This window comes from Euleptes europaea, chromosome 10 (genome assembly GCF_029931775.1).
Source record: "Euleptes europaea isolate rEulEur1 chromosome 10, rEulEur1.hap1, whole genome shotgun sequence".
NCBI lineage: Eukaryota > Metazoa > Chordata > Lepidosauria > Squamata > Sphaerodactylidae > Euleptes > Euleptes europaea.
The window spans coordinates 29302124-29321181 of record NC_079321.1 but is presented as its reverse complement, the minus strand read 5'-3'; the positions used below and the strand labels follow the sequence as shown (position 1 = coordinate 29321181).

Sequence of the window (19058 nt, the reverse complement as noted above, 5' to 3'; positions counted from 1 at the left end):
CTGGTGATTTTCGAACACACAGTTCCAGGAAAAACCTCTACGGTATTTTACATCTTGACATAATCAGCTCTAGTTACTGACAAATATGAAAGCAAGGACATCAACAACAGACACATCCAGAAACTATGCACTCCTGATCCTGAGTTTGGAGAGGGAAGGGAGCTCAGCAAGGCTATGATGCCACACCACCCTCCAAAGCTACCGTTTCTTCCATGGGAACTTATTTCTGTTACCTGCTGATCACTTGTAATTCCAAAATTTTTGCAATGTTTGCAATTCTAGGTTAACTGATATTTGGGTGTAGGGGTCCTGCCTTTTCAGGTGTATGTTTCAAGCTACTGCACAAGCCCCTCTATTGCCCTCTCATCCATTCCAATACCTCCCAGCTCTGCAGCCCACCTAGGCAAGGCTGATGGTTCACCCCCCCACATTAGTGTCTGTCATGCTGAGTCACATGTTACAGAATACACAGCTTTGATGTCCTCAACCTGTGTCAGACTTGACAGATGTGAATTCCGGGTTCACCTCAATTATTGTGTTTGATCAGGAGTATAGTACATAAGAAGAGAAGTTTTCAGCCTTCCCTCTCCAAGCTGCAGTCATCCTGATATTTGGCCTGTTGGGGAATCTCAAGTCTATCCCAGAGAATACACCTTCCCATCATCCTTGGATAGATCAAGCAGCCCACACACAGCTGTGGGCAAAGATCTCTGGTTGCCAAAGAGGTGACTGGTACTTACCCGCTCCATTCTGTCCACATCCTTTTTGAAGTGAGGCTTCCAGAACTGCACACAGTATTCCAGGTGTGGACTGACCAATGCAGTGTACATAGGGGCTATGACATCTTGCAATTTGGATGTTATGCCTCTGTTGATACACCCCAAGAGCACGTTAGCCTTTTTTGCCACTGCATCACACTGGCTGCTCATGTTTCGCTTATGGTTCTCCTGTACCCCAAGATCTTGTGTATCCCCCATCCAGTATGCATGTTTTGCATTTTTGTTACCCAGATGTAGAACTTTGCCCTTGTCGAATTGCATCTTGTTTACATCCGCCCACTTTTCCAGTGTGTTCAGATTTCATTGAATTCTATATCTTCTGGTGTGTTCACTGCTCCTCCCAATTTGGTGTCATCTGCATTCTGCAAATTTAATGGGAAGTCTCTCCCCTCATCCAGATCATTAATAAAAATATTGAAAAGTACGAGGCCCAGAACTGAGTCCTGTGGCACCCCACTGGTCACTTCCCTCCATTCAGATGAAATGCCATTGACAACTACTTTTTGAGTGTGGTTCTCCAAACAGTTCACTATCCACCCAACTATCCTCGAGTCAATTCCACAGTCCTCCAGTTTAACCATCAGAACATCATGGGGAACCCTGTCAAAAGCTTTACTGAAATCCAGTTAAACAACATTGACAGCATTCTTTCAATACAGTAAGTTCATCACTCAATCAAAGAAGGAAACAAGGTTGGTCTAGCAGGACCTGTTGGGGACAAAGCCGCGCTGACTTCCCCGGATCACCAAGTGATAAAGCAGCATCGCTTCCTCCCTTGTATCTCATATTATGTTTGGATTAAGTGCTCAAATGTAGTACAAGGCAGTCTGACACAGACTGACCTCCTTTTCAGGATAGCACTACATGGGACATGGCTCATGTAACTGCAAGCTCAGAATGCCGATCGTGGTGGGGGTTTCTTTTTTGCTTCTACAGCATGCCAACAACCATTCAAAAAAATATTTCTCATTTGTAAAGAGACAGCTGTCGCCATTCCCAGCTTCATTTCTGTTTGAAAACTGCTGCTGCAGCAGGGCGAGCTGTTCCACTCCAGGCTCTGACCTGTCCCCTAGTTTCTAATTGTGGACTGGCCTTGCTACAGTTTCAAGGGTCACATGTCATGGGTCTTTTATTTGTAGCTCACACATGTACATGTGGAACCTGAAGGGGTGGGAAAGAAGCAAATTGGGGATCAATATGGAATGAATTGTTAGGTAATGAAAGGATTAAGCAATTACCTGTATTCTCCCATGATGTTTCTGTTCCAAATCACCTTCCTCTCAGTGTTTTGGACTATGAAATGTAACCGGGCATCTATACATATAACATGCATTCTTAAGGTTGCCAACCTCCAGGTACTTGCTGGAGATACCCTGCTATTACAACTGATCTCCAGCTGATAGAGATCAGTTCCTCTGGAGAAAATGGTCGCTTTGGCAATTGGACTCTATGGCATTGAAGTCCCTCCCCTCCCCAAACCCCGCCTTCCTCAGGTTTCACCCAAAAAATCTCCTGCCAGTGGCAACGAGGGACCTGGCAACCCTATGCATTCTGCCTTTGCGTTTGTTGATTTGTGCGGGGTTTGATGCTGTAGGAAAGTGTATTTTTTTCTGCTTCCCACAACATCATGGTGTTTCTATGTACCACCTAAGTTTCCCTCAATTTTTATGTAATCTTTACCAAATTTGTTTTACTGTAATATTTTGGGAAGGATCGCAGTAAAGCCAGGCTGGCTACTGGGTGGATGGGAAAGTCTGGATTTAACCGGCCCTGCCCACACAGTAGACATTTTTCCTGCCCCAGTTCTCACACCAACCATCCCAACCTTCCATGGCACCAGTGTAAGCAGTCAGACCCCTCTTCCCACTAAGGGGTGCCACGAAGGCACGGGGGCCAAAGACTGGCATAAGAACAAGACACTGCTCCCTACAAAATAGATGCCTCTCAGAGAGTTTTGGGATCCATCTTGTGTGTCAAGCCTGGGAAGGATGGCAGTAGGCTGCTGAACTTTTCCCCTGGCCCCAAGGTGTGCCTGGCTGGACAATGGGGCTAGCTAATTCCCATTGTGTCACCCTAAGGTGATGTAATCAGTGCTCCAAGCAGACCATTACTTACCCTATCTCCACCCATCCCAGCAATCAATCAGTATTCAAACAGAATAGCCCAGCCCTTGGGTCCTGATGACTCATCAAGCCTCTCCTATCTTCTCTGGAGAACCAGGTTTGATTCCCCACTCTTCCACATGAAGCCTGCTGGGTGGCCTTGGGCTAGTCACAGTTCTCTCTGACCTCTCTCAGCCCCACCTGCCTCACAAGGTGCCTGTTGTGGGGGTGGGGAAGGGAAGGCGATTGTAAGCCTCTTTGAGACTCCTTACGGTAGAGAAAAAGCGGGATATAAAAACCAACACTTCTCTCTTCATCCCCGCTGTGATGACGCAGTTTCCAGTGCGCCCCAGAATTGTCATCAGTGCACTGCGGGTGATGCTCTAACATTCACCCAAAACTCTATGATAACCATACACCATGATGCCCATAGAGTTTCGGACGAATGCTAGTTTGCCTGACATGATGACATCCAGGTTATACCTGAAGTTGTGTCGTCATGCCAGGAAAGCTGATTGTGCCCCACCCCATTCTCTCAGAATTTGCTCACCTCCCTCCACTCCCGCCATTCACTCATCATTTTCCCTGTGCTGCCTAGCTGAGTGACAGCAGATGGGGGCAAGAGATCTCCCGCCACCAGTGGAAATATGGCAATCCTAAAACTGGCCTATTAAGGGCCAATTCTCTCTTTACTTTGTGTATTCAAGTATGTAGCTTGTGTAACCCACTCCGTTTAGAGATGTGTGAGCTCCTTACCTTTCCCTCATACAAAGACGATGAAAACCCATCCCATATCTTTCAGGGTACTCTACCCACAAAATCAGAAGCCTTGTACACATTACAGTGGATGCTTGTACATCCTGCATGTATGAGAATACATCTGTTTATAAGAAATAGCCAACACATGTTCACTTAAAAATAAAACCAATACCTGGATAAATGTGGGTTTTAATGTGGGGTACATGTTTGAACCAACGTGTGAACTGGGTCGCACATTCTATTAACTGGTTATACCTGGATGCTTTATAATGTAAGTGTGATTGCTTTGCATGAATTACACTTACAAATCAGTATGAAGCAACATATTTTGAACACACGGGAATCATGCCCAAGCATAACCCAAGATAAAATATGCCCAATTTGTTTACCATAAATTGAAAACAGAAGCAACAATGTGGAGGAAAGTCAAGCTGCAGCAGAGGAAGTAGGATCATAGCCAGCGAAAGAACTTAATAAAGCTGAACAGCCATAAGTAGTAGTGCTAGATATTTTTAGACTACAATAGGTTATTGTTTGTCAGATTCTGAAAGTTTGCTACCTCAGCGAAAAATAGGAAAGAAAGATCTTCGAAGCTAACACCATCAAATGATCCACATTACTGCTTGTTTGCTTACGTGCATGCTTGTGTTCCCGCACATGGACTCCCCTAGAAGTATCATATAGCATAACAACATACTGAATTTCAGAAGTGCAAGTGGAACTCAAAGTATTTTTAAAAAAACCACTGCTAGGTCTCAGCTGTTATTCACTATGAAAATGCTACACACGGAAGGAAGAGGCATCTCACTGCAGGCGGCTTCACCCTTTGACAGCAATGCAGAGAATCATCGCTGTGTTGGTGTAGGCAGGAGAACAAGAAAGGCAAAAATAGGTAAGACTTTTTTTTTAAGCCCAGTGGTTCAGTTTTGTCTTTTGAACTGGCTTTGGTTATCGAAGAGTATGCAAAAACGTTGAGTTATAGAGGGCTGTTCTTCAAATAACTCCCCTTTATCTTGATGGAAAGTTCTAAGCATCTTTTTATTAATGGATAGATGCTGAAACAGTTTGAAGGAACGTATGTGATTGTACTTTTTGTGATATAGTTTATTTCATAGTAAGAACTTGCATGTTTTCTTTCTTTCTGTCTTTCTGTCTTTCTTTCTTTCTGTCTTTCTTTCTTTCTTTCTTTCTTTCTTTCTTTCTTTCTTTCTTTCTTGACCAGATATAGTTGTTACCTTCTACCTCCTCCTGCAATTTGTCTCCTCAAATGGAAAGGAAGAATTATTTTCAGTTATTATGATTTTTGTCACTCCCCTCAATATGTACAGTTGCCATTTTTTATAAATAGGGCAATGTGGGTATTTTCCCCTTCCCACCCAACAGCTAACCTACTTTTATCTGCCCCTCTGTCTTAAGCTTTCCTTCCCCACCCCCGCACCTCGCCAGCCTCTGCCTAGCAAAACTATGGCCCAGTTGTGTAGTGCCGGCCACTGGCCCAGGCCCACTTGCATGGTAGGGAACCCACAAGGACATGTGGGGTGGAACCTCACTTTCCCTGTATCCTCCTCTGCACACTATTTCCTCTTTCCCTCCTCCTGGCAACCCCCATATCCTTTCCCTGCCTCATTCTCTCCTTAGCCAGCCTACATTTTATCTGCCTCCCATCTTCAGCTATATTCATTATTTGTTTACTCCATTTATACCTGTTTTCTCCACAGTAGGGATCAAAGCATCTGACTTGATTCTTCTCTCCTCCTTTTTATCCACACAACAACCCAGTGAGGTAGGTTAGGCTGAAAGTATATGACTGGTCCAAAATCACCCAGTGAGCTTCCACACCAAGATGGGGATTCGAACCTGGGTCTCACGGACCCTACCCTGAAGCTCTGCTACACCACACTGGCTTTCATAGGGTGGCTGCTTTTGAACAGTAGCAAGCACCCAGGCCTACTTGAGTCAAGGAAGTCAGGTGGTATCAAGTCACCCAAAGGTTGCTTCCAGGCCTAGTGTGGCCAGTCTCCAGGTGGGACCTGGGGATCTCCCAAGTTACATCTGAACTCCAGATGGCAGAAATCTGTCCCCGTGGAGAAAATAACTGCTTTGGCATTATATCCACCCAACTCTATGGCATTATATCCAGCTGGGTCCTCTCTCCTTCCCAAACCCTGTCCTCCTCAGACTCTACCACAAAATCTCCAGGAATTTCCCAACCTGGAGCTGGCAACACTAGTCAGGCCTGGCACTAATGAGTCCTCCCTCAAAGTCCAAAATAGACCTGGAAGGGGCTCTGCCCCTCCCCCTTGCTTTTACTGACAGAGCCAAGCCTTGGGATGCTGTGGTTGCCTGGCAACAGCCACTGAGGGACTCTGTTGCTTAAAGCAACAGGTGCCCCTTTTATCACATTTGGGTTTTTTAAGATTTCACATTTTTTTTTGCAAACCTGAGGCGTTGCTCAGGTTTGTAGAAAAAGTTTGCTCAGGTTTGTAGAAAGATGTCTTGCCCACTCACAGCTCCAGTTACCATATTTAAATATCCAACTATTTGGCCAACTTCACTATTAGAATATAAGATAATTCCTGACAAGACACCATGTTAGTCTGCAGCAACAAAATAAATAAAAATAACAGGAGTCGTTTTATTCTTGTTTTAGAGAGGTCTCTAAAATAATTATATACCCCATGCATCTGACGAAGGGAAGTCTAATGACAGCATAAGACCGCTGGTCACCAAATGCACGAAATGAAATGTTAGATTTTAAAGTGGGCCAAGACTCCTATTTACCACAATCCTTGCAAAATCCACAGTGGGTACCCGTGTTAGTCTGTCTGCAGTAGTAGAAAAGGGCAAGAGTCCAGTAGCACCTTAAAGACTTAACAAAAATATTTTCTGGCAGGGTATCTGAACAAGAAAGCTGTGGCTCGCAAAAGCTCATACCCTACCAGAAAATATTTTTGTTAGTCTTTAAGGTGCTACTGGACTCTTGCCCTTTTCTACTCTTGCAAAATCCGTTCGCATCCTTCTGGGTATATTATCTGTTGGGTCTACATCACTCGCTGCCAAGCTCCTCATTTAGACAAACACCACGTTTCAGCAGGAAATAGAGAGGCCCCCCCCCAAAAAAGAAGAGAGCAACATTTCTTTCCAGCTTCCTGTACTAACTCTTGCATCCCCCCCCCCTAACAACAGCAACATCAGAATGATCAGCAATGTATTCTTCTATTGGAGCAAGATTAAGGGGGTGGGAGATCTGCAAAACATCTCTGAAGCAGCCGAGTCTTGCAAACCAGACCCGAAATTCTGCAAATAAGAGGGGGAGGAAAGAAAGAAGGGGCGCTCATTCATTGCACGAGCTTCTTAAATCTCCTCGCTGCGCTTAAGAGTGCTCAGGGTGGGGCTAACAGGAGCCGACTCTGCGCTGTTGCTGGGGCCAGCCGGGGGAACTGGGTTGCGTGCACGAGCGCGCGCGGGCGGTGATGTCAACTCTCTGCGGCCCCGCCCACCCCCTTGGCGGCGTCCGAATGCCTCTGTCCCTTCCGCGCACGCGCGCTCGCGGGCATTCCCTCGCTGGCCGGCTGCCGCTCCCTGACTAAGCCTCCCCGCCCTCCCACTGGCCCCGCCTCCCCGCGTCTCCTCGCGCCGACCTTTCCCCTAGTTTCCAGAGGGAGGTTTCTGCTCGCAGACTCGGCGGCCGCCGCCGCGGAACGTGCCCACGAGGGGCCTTTCCTGCCGCCTGCCGAGCGAGCACGAGGCCATCACGCCGCCCGAAGGAGGCCATTGGCTGGCCGGGAGGCAGCTCGGCCCGTGATTGGCCGAGGCGCGCCTTCCCCCCCTTTTCCCCTCGCCCTCCCTCCCTCCTCTCCAGCTGGCTTTGCTGGATGGAGTGTTTTGGTGCGTTTCCTTCTGTGTTTTGGCTGCTCGCCTCCCCTTGCAAAGGGAGGTGTGGGGAGAGATAAAGGGAGGGCGGAGGAGGAGGAGGCGGTCCCGCCGCTTGTTGGCTTTGTCACATCGCGGCTGCCCGCGGGAGCTTTCGGCATGCATCCCTCGCCCTGCGCCGAGGAGGCGGGAGATGCCCCCGCGGTGAGTACCACTTATGCACGGGGAAGGTGGTGGGCTTCCTCTTGCCACCTCCCGGGAAGAAACAGGCTGGCCGCCTCCCCTCTCCCTCCCCCGATCCCATTAGCATCATTTCCCAAGCTGCAAGAGACTTGACTTGAGGTTGCTTTCTTGCAAAAAAAAAAACAACCCAACGACAATCCTGCATTGTTGTTTTGTAAAAGCATTCAGTGGGTTGCCGAGATGCTCAGACGATTGAGACGCTTAAGCGTGGTTGCACCCTTCACCGGCTAATCCAGGAACGGTAGTTCAAACAAAGGCAGCCCGTTCAAAACCTCCCCCTGGGTCACCTAAGTCGCGTGTGGGTGGCTCCCTTCGTTGACGTCGTCTGGGTGCTGTGATGCACGCATCTGCCTTCTTGTTCCTGAAGCCTGGAAGAGTGCAGGGGCGATGCAGTGGGGATCTGTCACGCGTGTCTCCCAAAAGTCGCTCCCGCCTTGGGCGATGGAGCTTTGCGTGCTAAGAACTGCAGCTTTGCCCGGGTTTCCTGCTCCCCGAGGAGTCCCCCCCCCCACCCCACACGCTTCGTGATGAGCAATCTTTGCAGACTGTGGTCCGCAGTTGCCTGTGAATGACATGCAGCCCAACCCCAGCGATGATTGCACCTTGCAAACTGTCGCCCTCCGCTTACTGGGATGTGTGCCTTCTTGGGTGGTGTGCCTTTTTGCACAGGGTGTAAACGCATGGTGGAGGGGGGGGTTCGCCTTGGATATGCCGCTCTCTGGATGCACATCCTGCCCAGCCAAATTCTCCAAACTCAACAATAAGCCCCCCCGTGCAGAGTTTTGAGAATTCAGATGGGGGGAAATGTGCATCTAGAGAGCAGCAATCCAAGGCAAAACCTCCCGTGCTTTTTCGCCCACAGCTTCTTGTGTTAGTAGAAAAGGGCAAGAGTCCAGTAGCGCCTTAAAGACTAACAAAAATATTTTCTGGTAGGGTGTGAGCTTTCTTGTGTTGTGTGCCTTTTTCATAGCTGGTCGGGGCTGAGGAGGATAGAGCTTCAACGGCTAGGAAAGGTTTCTCTCTTTGTCAACTTCTCATTTTTTTTTAAAGTGGTCTCCTTCCCCCTCCCTTTATGCAGCTCTTGCTCTCCACCCACCACCCACCCACCCCTGGGCGAGGCTTGTGGACAAACCCACCACGCCTCGCGGCGCATCCAGAAGCGGCTCAGCCAGAGACCACCACCCACTTGCTCAGGGGCTATTTTGATGCATGACGTCGACCCTCTTCCACCCCCCCTCCCCAGCTATATTTGGAGTGGGCGGATGCCCCGAGTCCCATGAGGTGGGAAGGACGCCCCCCCCGCCCCCTTCCCTCCCTTGAGAAGGCGGAGCCTCACCCCCCTCTAGCCAATAAACGCTGAGTCCATAATAGCGGATATTTGCATAGCAGCCCCGCCCCTTATTTATTTATCTATTTATTTATTTATTTTAGCAAAGTGAAGAAGCTCTTGCAGTGAAATAAGCGCGCAGAGCCGCCGTCGGGAAGAGGAAACAGGAATGTAAAAAAACAAACAAAACATAAATGACAATACATTAGACCCCCCCCACGACTCAAAGCGTTCATGCCCTTTTTCGGGGTAACGACGTCGGTAGGAAATTTCCAGCCCTCCCTTCTGCCCGCCCTCCCATTTCCGCAGTCGCTTCTCGTGTTGTGTGCCAGCTCGACCGGCTTGCCTCTGCAGTGTCTGGGTAAAAGAGGTGATTTAAGGACACGCTGCCAGGCTGGGTTATGCTGTTGCGTGCCTGCCTGCCTGCCTGCCTGCGAGGCCAACCCAGGCGCCTCAAACGGCCTCTAACTTTCTTTCAAACCTTATTTGTGCAGAAGCTGTCGTCTTTACCTCGAAGAAAATGGGGTTCGACGAATTGCAAGCCAATGCAGAATATTTGTGTGTGTTTCTCTACCCCCCTCCCGGTCTGTTTCAGAATGCTGATAGTAGATTTCATTTTTTTTTTGCCCCAAAGGAAAATTAATGTTAGTAAATTTGCAAACACGTGTCAAAGCCCTCTTTTTCTTAAATGCTTTTTGTTTCCTGGTATTGTTGGGCTTTGACATGAATACATTTTTATTTTAACAGGTAACCCACTCCCAGTTGGTATTTTTGATCACTTAATAGATTAAATAATAAGGAAAAACAAAACTCTTTGCGGTTCATTAGATAAGTTTCAAGACAGCTGATTTTCCTTCCCTAAGCTTTCCATTATCTGTCAGTCCATACAGATGTCTATTACAGGAGTCCCCAGCGTGGTGCCCCTAGGTGCCATGACACCCACGGATACCTTTTCTAGTGCCCCCCCAAGTGTTTTTAGGAAATGGGTGGGCCAGGTAGGACTTTTGCCTAGCAGGTCTTCTCATTGACTACTGGAGATTTGATTGGCTGTGCAGATTTTAAACGTTGCTTTGGCAAAAGCTGCCACCACTGCCCAAGGATCTTCACTGTGTTATGGAAGTTAAGCTGCAGCCATCCTTTTGTGGCTGGCTCCGCTTCCTGTGGCAGCCATTTTGTCACCGTGCCCTCCATGCCATGTCAGAATTTCAAAGGTGCCCAAAGGCTCAAAAATATTTTGGACCCCTGGTCTATTAGCTTACACTACCAAATTATTAGATGGATATCAAATTTCACAATAGTTTGACCTTGTGAAAACTGTCTTATTTATTAGGATTCAAATAATTTTGTGGGACCATCCTGTGGCTAATATCTGTAATCAAAGTACTGTGACTAGTAACCTTTTGACTAGTTCTATGTGGACGCCTTCCTGGTAACGATTGAATTTACTTGTGTTTTGGACGAAAGCCTGTGATATTTGCACATGGTATCTGGTTATGGTAGTCTGCAGACAACAAGTTGAGCATGATATATGACCTCTTGTAGGAATTATGAGGATTGCTGCCCAAGAGCTGATTCCTCTTTCCTTGTGAATCTGGGCTTCTGTAGTTCTGGGTGTGCAATGAATGGAGTTCAGTCCTGTGCACACGTGAAGTTCTGGATTGGAATCATGTTATAAGGCTTCTGCATTATCAACATTACTACAGCAACTCCAGATAACTGACAAAATGGGATGGGGTTGACCAAAGCTACATGATATGGTACAAAAGCAGCTGCTGTAGATGAAGTCACCTCAGTACAATGCAAAATAAAAGCATGCTCATATCTATTGATTTAATGGGGTTTAAGCATGCTTAATTCTTAACAGTCATAACAAATGATCACAAAGTTAAGGGCTAAATAACTGTATTTTTGAAAAGTTTACTTAATGCTGTAAGTCTTATTGAACCATTTCCAGCAAGCTGCATATTTTTCCCTACTTCATTGAGTTGGTGGCATAACCTGTATAACTGGAAGGAAACAGTTTTCCTGTAGAATAATAAAGCTGGTGACAAGACTTTTCTTTCGGTTTCTGTGCTCTGACCCAGCTCTACCTGCATGTAAACAAGGTGCTAAATGTTCCACTAGTTGCACAAGAAAGTGGATGAATATGCATGTTGAACATCTCATTTACCTGGGAAGTGAAGCGTCCGTGAGCTTTCTTATACGTGAATATCTCCTTAGCTGGAACAGGACGTTGATGTATATGCTGAGTTTAGTAATCTGTTAACTTTGTTTTCTTACTGACTTAACAAACAATGATATGCTTTTGTCTAGGTTGACATTGTGGACATCTATGAATCCATACGTGAGCGGCAGCGTCATGATAGTGAAAGGTCTACCTGTAGCGCTTTGGAACAGAATGACATAGAAGCTGTTGAGGCACTTGTCTGTATGAGTTCCTGGGGTCAAAGATCACAGAAAGGTGACCTATTAAAAATAAGACCTCTTACACCTGTATCAGATTCAGGTGACTTTGCAATGCACACTGAGCCTACGTCTGAGCTGCCCAAGGACTATAACTTTTTATCTACGCTGGTAAGGATAACAAAACAAATATGTATGGGATTACTATGAATAGCATTAAAGAAAAGAAATATGTCCCCGTTTGATTTGTACTTCATTCATTTGATCTGAGAGCCTTTATGATTGAGTAAGAAGCCCTTGGAAGCAACGTGTTTCACCTAATGTTGGACATACCTCTCCCTTCCATTATACAAAAATCAGTTTAGATAAGGGCCTGCTCCAGATTGCTTTGTTTTATTGCATCACATCTGTCAGATTTCCAGATAATGAAAACTAAGCAGAAGTGCTCTTTTCACATGCATATATGATTATAATTTGGAGAATCTGATTGTGTTGGTTGTTGTTATTACAAATGTTTCCAAAGTGGTTGGATTGGATTTCCCAGTTTTGTTTTGGCAAGAGAACTATGCAGTGAAGCTTGACTCGGGCCAAGGCTTGTCAGCCCTGGCCCCAGTCTGGTGGAACTCTCTCTCTAACGAGACCAAGGCACTGTGGGATCTAGTTCAGTTCCGCAGGGCCTGTAAGGTTGCGATGTTTCACCAGGCCGACAGTTGAGGAAAGCAGTGGTGTCTAATATAGCTGGCCTTCCTTCCCCCTTTTCCTTTCTTCCATCTCACTGAGTTTTAATTGGGACCCTGATTGCGTCTCCTTTGTCTCACTGTGGGCCATATAATAGGCAGCAACTGGATTTTACCATTAGAATTTTATTGTTGGTATTTTATATTGGGATTTAATTTACATACTGTATGATTTGGATTGTGTTTAACTTGATGTTAGCTGCTCTGAGCCCGGCTTTGGCCTGGGATAGAGAGCGGGATATGAGTTTAATAAACCGTCCTCCCTTCAGTTTATCTTTGCATATTGATCACAATCCAGCACAGAGTTAGGTGCACTTAAACCCAGTCAAATAAAGTGCCTTCTTAAACTGTCCTGGCTTGTGGTTCTAATGTCAAACATGAACCTTGGAATGCAGTAATAGGTTTCATCAGTTTGTAACATCAAAGCATTCATAATAGATTCAGTTTAAATTGATAACTAACAGTGTAATCATAAACATTGACTTCAGTGGATTTGGAAGGGTTTAAGATTACATATTCATTTCTGTTGTGGCAGATTACCTGGATGTTGTACAATATAAAACCAGTGGGGTTCATGTAGTTTTCTGCAGTGAATTAAAGGCAAAAGTTCTGATTCTTTTATACAAAATACTTTAAAAAAAAGCAATTAGAGTTTTTTTTTCCTTAATGGAAATATATACCATTATGAGAAATTAGTAAAATAACATTGAATGTCATGTTCAGTGGTAGCTACAGCCTTTTATCATGCTTTAACTCAGCACCCTTTAAGAGTGGTAGGTCTCTAATCTGGAGAACAAGGTTCGATTCCCCTCTCCTGCACATGAAGCTTGCTGGATGACCTTGGGTCAGTCACAGTTCTCTCCAAACTCAGCTCACTCAGAGGTAAACCACCTCTGAATGTCTCTTGCCTTGAAAACCCCAAGGGGTCGCCATAAGTCAGCTGCGACTTGACTGGACTTTACACATTCATGCACACAAAGCATAGTTAACTTGGAAATGAGCTCTGCTGAAATAATTGGGTTTTTATTTCCATGTCAAAATTCTCTGTGAAATCTGTAAATAACTTGAGAAGGAAATAAAAAAAAATAGTAAGGTTGTAAGATGGGATATTTCCTTCTTATGTTAATAACTAACCTTATTGATCTCTTTGAAGGAAAACAAACCTGTTTCAACATTTTATATTTTAAAAAATACACTGTGAGAACAAGACAAAGCAAACTGATTTTGGAGGCCTGTATGATAGTATATTAACATCCAGGAGTAAGAATGATTGCCTCTAAAGTAGCAGTGTTTTGATTTTGGTATGCTGCTGCTGCTACTCTTAACATCTTTTCTTTGTTTTCAATGTCTAGTGTATGACTCCACCATACAGTCCAGATTTTGCTGAGCCATCCACATCAGTGCTGCCCTCCTCCCAAGTCACATATTCAAAACCGAGGACTATAATGGCTAATGCACCTGCCGGCCTTGTCACTCCTCCTGGCTGTGCTCCTGCTGCAGCCCAGCCACCTGCCCTGAACGCGGAGAGGCAGTCTAGCCAGAAGCCAAGGGCTGACCAACCCGTTCCTCCGCTCTGCAGGGCCATGGCAACCAGCGTGATCCGTCACACGGGGGACAGTTTTGCTTACTCTCGCATTTCTGCCAGGCAAGAGAAAGCAGGAATGGTATCAGGCAACAGCAGTTCCATAGATCAGCATGAGGCCCGGGACCAGAGACGCTTGCGAGTCTTACAGGATTCCAGTGTTGCTGACGCCTTAATTTATGACCCTTCACCAGTCAACGAATCTTGTTTGCACAGGTCAAGCTGTAACACCACAGGGAAAGGGCAGGAAATGCCACAGACTTCTATCCCAAAGAACTGTGAAAAGGATATACAGCAAAAGAGCCCCCCGCTTCTACCCACCCCACTGTCAAATCCCCAGGTGATCTGCCAAATGATCCCTTTGGACAGACACAGAGGTATGGTTCCTGCCTTTCTAAAGCCCTCTACTCAGATGGCATCCGCAGTCAAACCCATCTTGCCCCACACAGCCCCAGTTTCCCAGCCTCTTCTAATGGGACCTTCCATGCCTCAGGGGACTGTTATGTTGGTTCTTCCACAGGCGGCTGTCGCTCAGGCACCACCGTGCCCACAAACGGTGTTGTCTGTTGGGAACACCAAACTCTTGCCCTTGGCTCCTGCTCCAGTTTTCATTGCCTCTGGTCAAAGCAGTGCACCTTTAATAGACTTCTCCCGGAGAAGAAATTACGTTTGCAACTTTCCAGGCTGCAGGAAAACCTACTTCAAAAGCTCTCATCTCAAAGCCCACCTCCGTACGCACACTGGTAGGTATGGAAGAGAATGAGTGTGTCACATTTCTTTCAGTATTGCCCAGTAACATAGCTGACTATGGAGATGTTGGTAGTGTGTAAGGAGGGCTTATCTTCTTTCGTAGGAGAGTCATTGTTCTTCAGGAACACAAAGAGGGCAGTCATTAGGGCTCAGTGGGCTTGAGCAAATTGGTTGTCTTTTAAGTGAGAATAAAGCATGTGCAGTCAGTGGAAGTGGTACTTACTGCCACTTTAGAGGAATAGGATTCAACAAAAGGGTGATTTCATGAGACATATGCTGTTCTTTTGGGGGACAAAAACCGATTGATGCTGGAGGAGCAAATCTACCTGTCTGTTTTAGTTGTAAAGATTAAGTTCCTTGTCAAAGAATATGTCTTGAGACATGCTGGAAAACAAAGGAAGCTGTCTCTTTTTACAGAGATGTTTGTTGTTTTTTACTTCCTGACTTGGTTGGGAACTGTGTGTGGAATAGTAGCTTCATTTAATTCATACTGCATTATTTAGTGTTGGATCCCAGCAATAATTTTCATGGGAGGGGGCAGTTTCCACCAATTCCCCCTCCTCCTGCTGTTCCTAAGCATCCCCACTCCTTGAGGAGCAGCATTCCAGGAGGCAGGGTCGAAGTCTTAGTCTTCTTGATAAAACAAGCTGTTTTCTTCTTGATTTCCCTTTTCTCCCCTTCCCCCCCCCCCCCCCGCCCTTTCAGGAGAAAAACCTTTCACTTGCAGCTGGGAAGGCTGTGATAAAAAATTTGCGCGATCCGATGAACTTTCTCGACACCGCAGAACACACACGGGGGAGAAGAAATTTGCCTGTCCGGTCTGTGACCGCCGCTTCATGCGCAGTGATCATTTGACAAAACACGCCCGCCGCCACATGACCACAAAGAAGGTGCCCAACTGGCAGACGGAAGTTGGCAAACTGAACAGAATTGCGACAGTGGAGAAACCTAGAGGCGAGGGTGCTTTGAGCATGCTTCTGCCTATGCTGTCTTCAGGTTAATAGGTCTGTTTGTGAAAAATAGACATTCAAGACTCACTTGGTTGACCCAAAAGCAGCTTTGACTGATTTCCTAATGTCTATTAATAGTTGCTTCATTTTTTATTGGAGGGAAAAACCTGTAATGTTTTCTATTCTCTACCTGTTCCCCCCCCCCTTCAACTTAAGCCCTATTTAAATGTTGAGGACACCCCCTTCCCCGGATATATATTTTTTTTAAAAAAAATTTCTACAAAACTTTAGAGCAGGGGTGTTGAACTCATTGGTTATGACATACATGTCACTTGGTCAAGCCAGGCCATGCCTCGCCAGCCCAGATTAGGGCCTGGGGGAAGGTGGGTGCCTCAGCTGGCTCATGGGCCGGATAAGAGCTCTCAAGGGGCTGGATCCATCCCACAGGCCTCTTGTTTGACACCCCTGCCTTAGAGCATTCACCAGCACTTGAGGAAAGCAAAACCTTTTTGGGGGAAACATTGGCAATGGACTTAAAAAACAACAACAACCCTGTCTTCATTTTAGAAACAGTGGTTCATCACAAGTGAAACAGGGTGATTTTTTCAAAAGGAAAAAAATACAATTTTTTAGAGTACAAAATATTTTGTATCTGTTCTGCCGCACCCTAGTTTTGTAATCACACTTTGACAGGAGGTGAAACACATGGTCAGACCCACCATGGGGAAACTGCTTTTCTTGCTGAACTAATTGAGTAATTATGATCTCACCCTGTCTGAACTGCAAGTCTAGCACCTGAATCTGCCTTTGGATTGTCTGCCATGTGATTGTTTAAAGAAAAGGCATAGTTTCCCTTGTCTGGAGAGAAGGCGTGTGGGGGGTTGTACAGATGATGAAAGCATGAGGCTAGTGCAGGACCAGTTTAAATACGACACAGACTGCATGTGCAGCCATCAGGCTATCAGGCTGCTATCCACATGGTAGCTCCATACAGCCAGAATCTCACTTTAAAAATGTTTGGGTATCATTTTATGTGCATACAAGACTGCTAGTTAAAGGTTTGTGGGCCTATGTCCATTAGTGCAGGTGAAAAGAGCCTTTGAAATGTGACAACATCAGTATGGTGCTTGTATGTATAAGGTATGTTTTGTGGTAAAGCTGCATGCAACCACCATGTCTTCTAAACTGGCTTTTGGAAACTTAACAGCCAGACTAGAGTAGATGTCATCCCCAAGGGCATTTTGTAGAGCCCAAGAATGCCTTTTAAGAGTGCTGCGAGGACCCAGTTCTGGTAGGAACTACCGTGGTGCTGCAGGATGAGGGGTTCTTGCCTTCCCCACATGCTGTTTTTTTTTTACCCAAAACAGCAGCACACTGAAGTGGTCCCAACCAGAGATGGGATCTGCAGTGCTCTTAAAAAGGTGTTCTAGGACTACAAAATGAAGGTTGGACCCAGGAATGGCGTCTTTGTAGTTTGGCCCTCTGGTTGCAAAATTTTGGTTGCATTTTGCGGGAACCAGGTTATTAAGATGATAATTTGCTTCCTATTTTGAACAAAGGAATGACTTGTTGAAGCCCCTTCCTTCTTCCCCCCAATACATAAATTATAACTTGGAAGTGCCTTCTAATCTTAGCTCAGTGCAGATAACTTAAGGAGGCTACATGTCTGTCACAAACATCTTAAGAGCACAGTACTGCTCAACAATTTTATATCCCAATAGGTTAATGGAGCCTTGGGAGTAAATCTTTCCATTAGAAATACAAACCAGGGTGTAAAAAATGTTCAGGTTTGGCAGAACTGTGCCCTCAGATACTAGGAAGAAACATAAAGGTGGTTAAAGGAAAAACACAATTATATAATGAGCAATCATAATGACGTATATAAAGAGGAAGTGACTTAGCATTTAAGATAAAAGCTGAAACTTTCATTTTGACACAAAAATTAACTGGCGATTGGTCAGCGTGCCGTCATGGAGACTTTAAATATTTCTCACTTGAATATTCCACAGAAGATAAGCAACGTGAAATGAGGCATTTACAGTGCAATCCTAAGCAGAGGTACAGCCTTGGAGTAACTTTGCAAAGGATGCCGCTGCTAGTCAGCTGGTGCTCTCTTTTTGTAATACTTTGCTTTAAAATGAGGGATTAATAATGCTTGTAGGATGCTGCAAGCCCTAGTAATAAAGTGTCCTAGAAAGGCAATTTATTTCTCTTGGAAGGGGTCCCAAAAGTTCTTAGCTTTGGAACAAAACCAGTTGATACCTTAGTATGATATAATGTGTAATTTTTCTACACTGTAAAATGAACTACAAGATTGCTAATTTGTAGGGCTGCTGTTTCTTATCTGTTTTTTAGGGAGGTGTGAATTTTGGGACATATGGACCATTGAGCTACTCTCTCAAATGATTACTAGAAATTTTACAAACATATTTTTGATCAAGATGAAAAAAAATGTCTTAATGATGTGAAAGGTGTGTGTGTGTAAAACATTCAATACTTCATTAGCATTTGAAACGAAATAGAACTCTCCTTAATTGTTATATCAGACCATTATTAAGCCAAAGTTACATTCATGTATTTACTTGGTGCCCATCAGAGACAATGAGAGCTAAATGAAAATGCATGCGGTATAAATGGTGGAAGAATCGTAGCCTGGGTGCCCAGATTTAAAAAAAACGTACACTTACACAATTGTCATCAGTTCTGGAATAATGCTAGGCAAAACTGGTGTTTAGGTTTGCTGGTGTTTTTACTGGCCTCGCTGCTGTGCCTCTAACAGCAGTTTTTGATTTGCAGAGGTTTGGAAAGAAAATCTTTTCCCATCACTTTATCGTCATGCTTTACTTTCCTGCCAAGAAAAATAATTGGTGGCCCTACTAGTGTAGTATCATGAGTTTTGCAACGAATTTGCTACGATACTATGCCTGTCCTACTAAGCATGTGTATCTGCTGGTCTACTTATTCTTGAGTTTGCAGGGCCTCATTTTCACTATAACAGAAATGGGCATTTCCTCTCTCTTCAAAAGAAGTAATTATCATGGGTGTATGAATTAAGCGTTGTCTTAAGTCGTTAGAATTTTGGCATGTGTTTCCGTTTCAAGTACTGTAAATGGGATTCCTTTGAAAGGACATTCAGCCAGGCTGTGTACCTTGTGCCCCCACAAGCCCAGTTCAGCCATGAGCGGTCAGGTGCTTGGCAAAAGCATCCTGCTTCGGCACTCTCCAGCAGGCAGCAAAACCAGGCAGCCTCTGGAACCCATAGATGGCTGGAGGTTATGCATGGCTGGTAGGCCAGAAATTATGCAAGTTTTGAGTTAAAACATAAATAGGCTATAAAATGGCACCTCAGTATTTATGTATTTCCTTTATTTCTATTTATATATGATTCTTTAAATTTGATATTTTAAGAACTGGCACAGCTGCGGGATAACGCTTGTACGAAACAAGTCAGTAGGCTTAATGCTTTTCCATTTTATGCTCAGTTAACTGAAAATAATAAGAGCGTGACACTCGTTCAATGTTGAGCGACGTTAAAGAACTTGTGAAGAGGTAA

At 45.1% G+C, this 19058-nt stretch overlaps 1 protein-coding gene across 1 annotated transcript; it reads left to right on the top strand.

Moving 5' to 3' along the window:
- Nucleotides 1–7605: 7605 nt before the first annotated feature.
- Nucleotides 7606–15569, top strand: KLF11 (KLF transcription factor 11). Its single transcript, XM_056856423.1, has 4 exons — nucleotides 7606–7717; nucleotides 11397–11657; nucleotides 13576–14548; nucleotides 15261–15569. The coding sequence occupies exons 1-4, from the start codon at nucleotides 7673–7675 to the stop codon at nucleotides 15554–15556; spliced, it is 1575 nt and encodes a 524-aa protein (XP_056712401.1). The 5' UTR covers nucleotides 7606–7672; the 3' UTR covers nucleotides 15557–15569.
- The last annotated feature ends 3489 nt before the right edge of the window (nucleotides 15570–19058 follow it).

Coding starts and splice junctions, on each gene's coding strand:
- KLF11 (XM_056856423.1), top strand. CDS start 7,673: ATGCATCCCTCGCCCTGCGCCGAGGAGGCGGGAGATGCCCCCGCG. Junction 7,718..11,396: donor AGGCGGGAGATGCCCCCGCG/GTGAGTACCACT, acceptor GCTTTTGTCTAG/GTTGACATTGTGGACATCTA. Junction 14,549..15,260: donor CCACCTCCGTACGCACACTG/GTAGGTATGGAA, acceptor CCGCCCTTTCAG/GAGAAAAACCTTTCACTTGC.